This window comes from Muntiacus reevesi, chromosome 7 (assembly GCF_963930625.1).
Source record: "Muntiacus reevesi chromosome 7, mMunRee1.1, whole genome shotgun sequence".
Lineage (NCBI taxonomy): Eukaryota > Metazoa > Chordata > Mammalia > Artiodactyla > Cervidae > Muntiacus > Muntiacus reevesi.
Window position 1 is genome coordinate 35719661 of NC_089255.1, and position 10108 is coordinate 35729768.

The 10108-nt window shown below is 47.4% G+C and overlaps 1 protein-coding gene across 1 annotated transcript in view; it reads left to right on the forward strand.

Annotated features, from left to right (window-relative positions):
- The window catches only part of RTF1 (RTF1 homolog, Paf1/RNA polymerase II complex component), a 46694-nt gene extending 39248 nt beyond the window's left edge, over nucleotides 1-7446 (forward strand). Inside the window, exons 9-18 of the mRNA XM_065940971.1 lie at nucleotides 109-191; nucleotides 1336-1423; nucleotides 1532-1639; nucleotides 2223-2300; nucleotides 2827-2948; nucleotides 3122-3179; nucleotides 3622-3699; nucleotides 4166-4261; nucleotides 4985-5096; nucleotides 5339-7446. Of these exons, the coding sequence (XP_065797043.1) occupies nucleotides 109-191; nucleotides 1336-1423; nucleotides 1532-1639; nucleotides 2223-2300; nucleotides 2827-2948; nucleotides 3122-3179; nucleotides 3622-3699; nucleotides 4166-4261; nucleotides 4985-5096; nucleotides 5339-5445 (930 nt within the window). The 3' untranslated portion in view covers nucleotides 5446-7446. The remainder of the gene's footprint in view (nucleotides 1-108; nucleotides 192-1335; nucleotides 1424-1531; nucleotides 1640-2222; nucleotides 2301-2826; nucleotides 2949-3121; nucleotides 3180-3621; nucleotides 3700-4165; nucleotides 4262-4984; nucleotides 5097-5338) is intronic.
- Nucleotides 7447-10108: the final 2662 nt, after the last annotated feature.

Genomic DNA, 10108 nt, shown 5'->3' on the forward strand with positions numbered 1-10108 from the left:
TCCTCTCAGTTTAGGTTCACTCATCTGCACTCAGGCAGATGAAGCCAGAGGATGGGGTGGAGGACTTCGAACAAGTGTGTTGTGACTGGTGTCTCTGTCCTCATTTAGGTTGCTGAGATCACGGGTGTTGTGGAAACTGCCAAAGTTTACCAGCTTGGTGGCACCAGGACAAACAAAGGGCTACAGCTACGGTAGGAGAGGTGCTTCCGTGGCCGATTCTGTTCCCACTGCAAACAGGCATTGCCTGTTGGGGCTGTTGTTTGCTCCCAGTGTTCTGTTTCTTATAATACTGTTTGTGTTGTCCCCACCAGGGACTTGGAGGGAAACTTGTATTCTGCCTTCCCCTATAGGGAAGGTAGGATGTAGCTGTCTCATAGGGGATGTTGAGTGGTAGAACACATGGAAGGAAGATGATCACAAGACCCGCTTCTCCCAGAGTCCTGCAGACATTCCTCCGTGAGTGTGGTCAGGAGGCTTGCTTCTGGTCCTGGCTCCGTCACCAACTACCTGATCTCTCACAAGCCACGTCACCATTTTGGATTTAGTTTGTGCCTCAATAACGTGATATTGACTGAATGCTGGCTACATGCCATAGTTGTAGGCATCAGGATAGAGGTGAGAACAAGATACACAAGTCTCTACCTTCTTGGAGCCTGAAAATTCTAAAGGCCCCGTATGGGAAGGAATAGGAGTAGCTTGCCAGGTCACTGCAAATAGTGGGCCACAGACACACCTCTGCCATGGCCTTATTTGGCTTCTGTGGTCTCTCTGTTCTCTTCTCCCACTCCCGTCATTTCTCCTGGACGGTTGAAAAGAGCCAGTTGGGTTAGGCAGTAGCCATGACATGCCAAGAGTGACTGTCGCTGTGAGGCAGGCTTCATGTGGCCGGCGCAGGGATCAGTGGAAAGGCAGTGTTCTTTCTCTCCAGGGATAGAGCCTCCCTGTCCTTCAGACGCCTCCGTGACACTTCATGTTCTCGATGCCATTGACTGTGACCAGCTTTACTGTAGGTGGACGTCTGAAGCACTGGCTGAGCCTGCTTGCTTCCAGTGCTCGCGCTGATGCTTAGTCATGGCTGCTCTTTAGAATAGCCTGGAAGGTTTTTTGTTGTTGTTTGTGTTATCTCAGTGGCTGGTTCCTACTCCGAGATTCTACTTCATTTGATCTAGAGTGGTGCCTTGGCACTGGAAGTTTTGTAAATCTTCGTAAATGATTCTAAAGGGTGGCCAAGACGGAGGCCCTCGGAGATAGGCAGTGTGGAGTCTGGTGGGATTGATCTGCTGGCGCTGCAGTCACCGTGGCCATTTCTGAAGCTGCTGTCTCTTTTTCATGTAGGCATGGCAGTGACCAGCGAGTGTTCCGCCTAGAGTTTGTCTCAAACCAAGAGTTCACTGAGAGTGAATTCATGAAGTGGAAAGAAGCGGTGAGTGAGCAGACAGCACCTCCCTAGCAGTTGTTCATGAAAACACTGACAGAGCCTTTCCCCAAAATTCTTTATTATAAACAACCCTTTTATTGCGTTTTGGTCCAGATGTTCTCTGCTGGCATGCAGTTGCCCACTCTAGATGAAATCAATAAGAAGGAATTATCTATTAAAGAAGCTCTTAATTATAAATTCAATGACCAGGACATTGAAGAGGTAAGAAACCTGGTATCCCAGAGTCTGGAGGCTCATCAAGAGCCAAGTGTTAGACAAGATCATGCCTGTCTTTTCCTTCCTGTATTTTGACATTTTTAGCTCTACCACTATTGCATGAGGAAGAGGGAATTCTGTCATTGCTACCTTAGACTTTAGAGTTCATCAGGATTTTCTCGTACACTGTCACTTGAGGTCATAGCCTAACAAAGATTCAGGACTCAGGGATCTCTATTCTTCTGCTAGGCTTGGTCCTTGAAGAGTTTGCTTTCTCCAGGACGTTTTGGTAAAACTGTTTGATCTCTGTTCTCTTGGACAGTGGCTAGCCTTACAGTACAAGGTCCTTGGGCTACTGCTGTTTATTGGTGCATGTTCCTTCACGCTAGCCCAGAAGAATCTCCGTGACCCCGGAAGCAGCATAGTACCCCTTGGACTGAACTCGCTCTGTGTGTGGGGCATGGCACTGCCATAGGAAGAGCAGCCCTCTTTTAACTAGCTGCTTACCTCCACAATGGGCTCAGCTGTCCTGCCTTCAAAAGTAGTTTAGGAATACCTCACTGCTGGTGTCTCCTCCTCTCTGGTACAGATTGTAAAAGAGAAAGAAAGATTCAGGAAAGCTCCACCCAACTATGCTATGAAGAAAACGCAGCTTCTAAAGGAAAAGGTAAGGACTTGTGTTGGAACTACTTTCCCTGTCCTGCAAGGAGATATGGAAACCAGACTTGTTCATCCTCTGCCAAGTCAGTAGTGGCAGGATCGGGAGAAAATGCGGTGCTTGACTGTAAGCAGCATAGATTTTCTTAGCATCTGGGCAGCATCCGTTGGCTGTTTTCCTTTCTCTGAGTGGAAGCTGATCTTGCCTGTTCCGTTCTTCTCCCCTCCTAGTCACTTTAGTTTCATGTGTAATAAGATAGACCCCAGGGTAGTGTCAGCACTGGGTCCAGACAGACGAGTGATATTGCCAAGCCCCACTGTGGCTGGTGGTTTTCTATTCTTTGTGTCAGGGTGGGGTGAGCCTGGTTAGGGTGAGTTAGCCAGGCGGGGCCTGGGTTCTGAGGTGTTTGTTTTTGCTATTCCTTCACACCTCCTGCCATTTGTTCATATGAGATATCTTGCCTGTGTTGGAAGGAAGGGGACACTTGATACAGAGCCAGTCACAGCCAAAATCTCATGCATCTCTCTGTGTGCAGGCCATGGCTGAGGACCTGGGGGATCAGGACAAGGCCAAACAAATCCAAGACCAGCTGAATGAGCTGGAGGAGCGAGCAGAGGCCTTGGACCGCCAGCGGACCAAGAACATATCTGCTATCAGGTGTGCTTCAGGGCCTGTGTTGATTGGGCTCCTATTCTTGGTCCACAGTTATCAGGCGAGCTGTGGCCTTGTACGTGCTCTGCTCCAGTGACTCCACATATCTGGGGTCGGGCACCATGGTTCCCTCCCTCCTTTCACAGTCCACTGACTCATCCCTCTTCCTCACCCCACAGTTACATCAACCAGCGGAACCGGGAGTGGAACATTGTGGAGTCTGAGAAGGCCCTTGTGGTGAGTGAGACAGCTTAATCTGGATCACTAAGTATAGTTTTAATTAATAAAACAACGTGTGATCTTTTCTGTATCTCACCTGAGTATGTTTTCTTTTAATTATTAAAGTAGCATGTACATTTAACACACATGGTCTCTCTGTATGTATACATACAACTACATAAGGTATTAATTTATAATAAAAAGCAGCAGTCTTCTGTGCCGTCTAATCCCTCCCCATCTTTAGATTCTACTCCACGCATATTAATTTTTATCAGTTTCCAGCTGTTTTCTTTTTGTTGTTGCTCCCATAATCTGTTCTGGTGTTCTTGAAGGGAAAAGGCTAATAGCCTTTAACTTTTTAAGGCCCTTGCAAAGACTGTTACTTATACGTATGCTTATGATAAATGAGAGGCGTGAGTGGCAGGAGATAGAGTTCTGTAATACATGCTCTCTGTTTCAGGCTGAAAGTCACAACATGAAAAACCAACAGATGGATCCCTTTACCAGGCGACAGTGTAAACCTACCATCGTTTCTAATGTGAGTGCCTAAAGAGGACATATTTAGTCAGGACCTAGATTCTGGGACATAAATGAATTCCATTAGGAGATTAATAAGGAAGTTAAAAATAATGTTGTCTTAGTGGGATTTGCTTGCCTCAAACACTTGGGTCTGGGTACTTCCTTTTTTATCTTACTGTAGGACATACAGGTAGTAAAAACCTGGCATGGATTTTAGAAACCCATGGACTAACGTGTGATGCCAGGGCAGGTTTACCAGTGCAGCAGACATGAGGAATGTGTAGGCTAGGTCGCCTAGCAAGGGCCTGGCTGGGCGTACTTCAAAGCTTTTAACTGTTCCTTTCTGTAGCCTGGAGGAAAACCCCACTGAACTGCTGATTGGCCTGCTGTGGTACTTGTGTTAGTGGTGGTAGGTGGGATAGAAAATGGTGGTAGGGCTGTGTGAGTGTTGAAGAGTCTCTAAAATAACTTACTTTTCCTCTCAGTCCAGAGACCCAGCTGTTCAAGCTGCCATATTGGCCCAGCTGAACGCAAAATACGGTTCTGGAGTGTTACCAGATGCTCCAAAGGAAATGAGCAAGGCAAGTATAACACTGAAGCTTGGCCACTGGCCTGGACACCAGAGCAGGCACTTCTGGTTTGGGCTTGATTGTCCCCACCTGGAGGAACTTGGCGTCCCACTTGCAGTCCTTTCTTCATTCTCATTATTTACAAATGTAATAAACAGCTACTGAATTTTGGTCAGATGATGGAAGTTCTGAACCCAGCACCAGTACTTCATGAAACCCCTGACTGTGGCTTTAGGCAGCTGACCTCCAGCCTTCTGATCTACATTTTCTCCTGTGTAAAGTGGGGTAATATTATATACCCTGCCTAACTCATAGGACAGTCAGGAGCAGATGATATGTAAGGATGAGACAGTTGTAAAAGTGAAAGCTCCTTGTAAACTGAAATGTTAAACCAAGAGAAACTGCCCATTTAGAAGCCATTTTCTGCCTTTTCCTGAGGAGCTCAAACTCCCAGAAATTCCAGAGATCTTGGGTCAGGGGTGACTTGTTGTCTTAAGCTTACCCTTTCTGCCCTCACACCACAGACATGAACCTTCCCTTCCCTCTCCTCTTAGACTCAGAAATGAAACCTCTTTGGGGACTCTCCTGTCCTCCCTCTGAGAGAAGAAATCAGAAAAGTCTTTAATAGGAAGATCTGATGAACTCGAGCAGCAGTTTTTACCGTTAGTGGTTGCTGCTTCTTGAAGTCCAGTTGAATTTATCCCTCTGTAATTAGTTTTTCTCTTCCCATTGCAGGGTCAGGGAAAGGATAAAGATTTGAATTCTAAGTCAGCCAGTGACCTCTCAGAAGACTTGTTCAAAGTACATGACTTCGACGTGAAGATTGATTTACAAGTTCCCAGCTCAGGTAGGTGAAGGTAGAGATTGGTCATGCATAAGGACCAGGTGGCTCCATGACTCTCAGCCAGCAAGGAGCCTGCTTTTAGGGAAGAAATGGGGGTGTCTGGTCACCTGTATTTATGGAGGCCAGAGTAAGATAGGCTGCAGGTCTGTCTTGAGAGGGAACAGGGACAGTCAGAAAGGCTACCTGGAGGAATGAAGCACAAGACTGGGAGACCTCAGATGCCGGTTTGCTCTTCTTTCCTGTAGAATCAAAGGCTTTGGCCATCACGTCCAAGGCTCCGCCGGCCAAGGATGGAGCTCCGAGGAGATCTCTGAACTTGGAAGACTACAAAAAACGACGAGGGCTTATCTGAGCGCACCCAGCCTGCTGCGTCTGACCCCGCATGCCCATCACAGTGTCCCACCTTTCCTCCTTTCCTCTGATTTGCCCTCACTGGGCTGGAGCAGCAGGAGAACTGGGAAGAGACTCTAAACTGCCAGTCATCTGTAATATAAACCATTTGCTGTATAGACTTCCCTGGTCTGCAACATCTCCACCAACCCCCCCAGGACCCACCCAATGTGAACGTGGGCTCTCTTGGGCTTTATCCATGTCTTTAGATTTGTGTTTGCCTTTTTCTTTTTTTTTTTAAACCACAGTTCATTGGCCACTCTGCACGCATTCAGTATTACCGTGGAGCTGGGGTTCTTGCTGGAGCCCCCAGCAGCAGCACTGGGCAGCGTCCTGTACGGGATGGCCCTGGGCCCAACCATTGAACATTTGGCCCTTGGCCCTTGTGGGGGAGTGGGGGCTGGGCACCCGCAGTCCGCTCTCCTCTCATTTTTCTCTTCTTCCTATCTTGCGGAAGAAGGGTTTTCAAAACCCAATTTAGTTTCCAAAAAGTGTACATTTGTGGGGAGGGAGGGGGGGGTCTATTTGAGAGAGAGTGTGTATGTGTGTATGTGTCTGTAAGTGTGTGGATTTTTTTATCATTTTTTTAAAATGCAGTACTCTTTGTATCTGTCTGTCATGGGGCTATAGCTGTTTCAGATTTTTTTCAGCTGTACTTGAGCATCTGAAACTGCAAGAAAGAAACTCATTAAATGTGATTCTTCTTACTAAACAGGCCTGACTGCTGTAGCTGTGTAACTTCTCCCCCACCTCCTCTTTCCCATCACCTTCCCACCTCGGAGAAATCTCCCCAGTTTGGCCCCTGCCCTGTCAGCTGTGTCCTGGCAGGTTGGAGGGAAGCCCATGCGAGGTACTCGGGAGGTACAGGTGTCTTGCTCAGCCTGTGTGTTCAGCCCACAGCTTCTTGGCTGAATGTAGAGTGTGTCTTTTCCCCTCCCCATGTACTTGTCTCTTCCTAGTGATTCTGTTTTGCCGTTTCAGCAAGAATAATATTTTGTTCTGTTTTTTAAGAGAAAGTATTGAACATGAATGTGGAGAGAACGAACACAAAGATATAGGTTGCAGATGTTACAAGCATGTGCAGTTCTGTGTGTGTGTATACATATATATGGTAAGCATATATATTGTTGTGCAGCTAGGGTGAAGCCAGCAAAGAAGTATGTATGTCTTTATAAAATGTTTGCAAAGAGATAAGCTGACTGCTTGATAATCATTCTCAGGTGTAAAGCTCCAAGTGTAAATAAAAGTGGCATTTAACAAATCTTTTCAGAACAAAGTACAGCTGACTATATAAAACAAGAACTAAGCTAAAGGAACAGCTGAGAGCTGCTGATTCCCACAAGAGGGAGAGGAATCTCAAAGCCCTGCTTTGTATCTCTTCACCCTACTCTCTATAAGAAAGTGGGATGATGGGAAATCATGGATTAAGTTGTATTTAAACAAAAAGGAACTTGGTAACTCTTCTGGGTTTAGTAGAGCCTCAGTGTTGCTTTAACTTAGTTTACACTTTTTTTATTTAAAAAAAAATAAAAAGCAGCAATCAAATGTTTTTTTAAAAAGAATTGTGACTGTAAAATTGATAAATATGACTGTAACACAGCTATATGGTGGCTGTGACAGTTCAGTTGGGCAAAGGAGTGGAGGTGGACTCATTAAAATCATATATACTTGAATAGTCCATTGACCAAAACTCTTTATAGACTGTTGTGTAAATGTGGAATCTCAGACTGTTAAACATTGCCTGGACTCCAGAAGAGTCCCGGAGGCTGCTGGGACCTCTCGTATCATGACAAACTTGGACTTTTTTTTTCTTTCTTGTTTTAAAAGACATGAAATGATAGAATCCATATAATTTGCTGGAGACATTCTGATCCACCATGTAGATCTGTATTTAGTATCATTTGGATTTGGAGAAGTGTCGGTTACATTATGGCTGTGTAATAAAATTTTTATTAAAACTGCATCACACTGTAGCCACTGTGCCACTACCTCCCCACACGCAGCTGCTGAAACTTTCGTTCTGAGACGCCAGAAACAGCAGGGAGCAGAGCCAACCAAAGAAGACCAACAGTTAACTTCTCACCTGAGTAGCCTATTTTGGTGATTGGAATCAAGACTGAGGACTTGTCTGCAGTCTCAACTGAGGCAGGGCCTCTGAACTGAGATCTTGACCAGGCATAGTACATTGGCTTTATCCCACCGGCTGAGCTTCTTGGAGGTTCGAGGTGGTACTTGTGCTGGGAACGGCAGCAGCGGCCCACTGCCCCCCCCACCCCCCAGGTGGTTTCAGTGTTGAAGGGTGTGGCGCCTAAAGCTGCTTTATACATCTTTCACTTCCTTCCAAGAAGCAAAAAGGCCAATGTCCGTATGCCGAGCTCATGACGTATAGAGGTCTGTTTGTCTGTCTTGCTTCTGACAGGTGCAGGGAAAGTCTTCCTGCCTACAGCTTTCCTTCAAAGAGAATGCTTTTGTTTTCTTTGTTTCTGTGAAGTCCTGACCTGTCACTCAAACTGTACAGCTATTTGTAAATAAACTTTATGCCCTGTTTTAACAAGGAAGTCAGATTTAGTCCAAAGACTGCATTAGTCCAAAGTGGCAACTCTCAAAGTTATGTTTTAAAAGTCCAAGAGAGCCTCTCTCACTTGGTTTCTCTCCCTCCCCCTCCTCTTAGCCCTGAACACCACCACCCCCAAGTTAAACTCTTCAGCTACCCAGTTCCCCAGAAGCCTCTCTGAGACATTGGTTGTCTAGAGCCAAGGCAACCTCCAACTGGCCTAGTTTACTTTCTACTTTGGAAGATACCAACAAGCTCTAACAGAACTAGGTAGTTCTGATACACTGCCTAACCCTAGTGAGAGTGTCGTCCTAGCTTTCAGTTGGCTGAGGTATAATTTTTTTGTTAATCTGTTTCCTGCCTGTCGTGAGTGTGAAGGGGAACCCAGGGCTTGTGAGTATGGCTCTGGAGGAAATACTGATACCCTTCCCTTAGGGCCCCAGCTGGGGACATCTGTAAGGCTCCCTGCCCTCACTACATGAGGCTGTGTCTCAAACCTTTCTAGACCTGGAAAGGTAGGGGGTGGCAAACGCAATGGTACAAGCCCAGTCCAGGCCTGCCTTTGATGTTGGGAGAGGTGGCTCCCTGGGGCTCACCTAGCAACTGCATCTAATGAGGTTTTCTTGAACTCCCTATCACACCAGCCACCTGATTGTTGGAAGCAGTGGGCTCCTGGGCCCTAGAGAGCAGAGATTATAGTCTAGCCTAGAGGACAGCCTTGTCTAGTTATTTCCTAGGGTTCTCTGCTGGGAGGCAGCCACTGGCTGTGACTGCCTTGGGTGGAGGAATGCAAAGGGGAGAGGGGTGCAGGGTCTATGGGCTATCTCATGGTAGTGGCGTCCAGGAATGGGGAAGTCACGGGCCTCCAGCTCAGATACTTTTGTGTGACTTCCCTGACTAAAGTGGGCAGCTGAACTGCGTTGGGGAGGAGAGGTTTGGATGGAGCAGCAGCACTGGGGGGTGAGGGCAGAGGGGCAGTCTGCCTTCTCTGTAAGGTTCCCCAGGCTGGCCCCCAGGGGCAGAGTTTCTTGGCCCAGAATAGGGGCTTAGCCAGTGCAGTACAGGTGTATTGAGGGCTTCCAGATTGTGCTCTGGACCTGAGGGAGAGCCTAAAAGCCACAAGGTAAGCGGGCTCAGTGCAGCATTCATACCCCAGCTCCACCACTTAACTACCTAGGGCTGAAGCTGGTTAACTCTTCTGAGCCCATTCCCCATCTTTAACATAAAATCTACCAGGAGCCTGTTCAAGATGAAGTGTTCCTTTTCCCAGTAAAGGTTCGGTAAGTGCTGTTGTCCGAGTAGAGGCCATTAGGCCTCACAGGAGAGACTTGGAGCAGAGTGGAGGGGTGGGGGTGGAAGGGGCAGTGTGATGGAATGGGTCGGAAGCCACAGAATAGCCACAGTGCCAGCACAGGGCATGAAGCTCCAGAAGCTGGAGCACTTGCCCCAAAGACTCAGCTGGCTCCCACCTGGGGGGGGGGGGGGGGAGAGAAAGAGAGAGAGAGTGTGTGTGTGTGTTGAAGTGGGGGAGGGAGGTTTGGACTCAACTTGCTGCTGCTATTCTCTGCAGCCCCAACACACACCCTCGTTACTGATGGTCGGTCTGAAAGCATCCTCCTGCTCCCAGCCCTCACTGGCTCCAAAGGCCTCCACCTCACCACTGCCCCAGGGGACTCAGAAAGACTGTGAGGCTTCACCTCCCCAACACCACGGAGAGTAATTAAAACATAAAAACCGTGTCAAACTGGAAAATGAGTGTAAAGAAGTTCAACCAAGTTCTGATCTGTTTCATGATGACTTAAGAATCTTCAGGATATCACTTTTTTGCCTCTTTTAGCTGTCCATGACCCTGCATTTTCCCCAGTGGTTCAACGGTCTGCCTGCAATGCAGTACACGTGGGTTCAGTTTCTGGGACGGGAAAGTCCCCTGGAGAGGGAAATGGCAACCCACTCCAGTATCCTTGCCTGGAGAATCCCATGGACAGAGGAGCCTGGTGGGCTACAGTCCATGAGGTCACAAAGAGTCAGATACAACTGAATCGACTTAGCAGGCGTGCACATAGACCCTGTG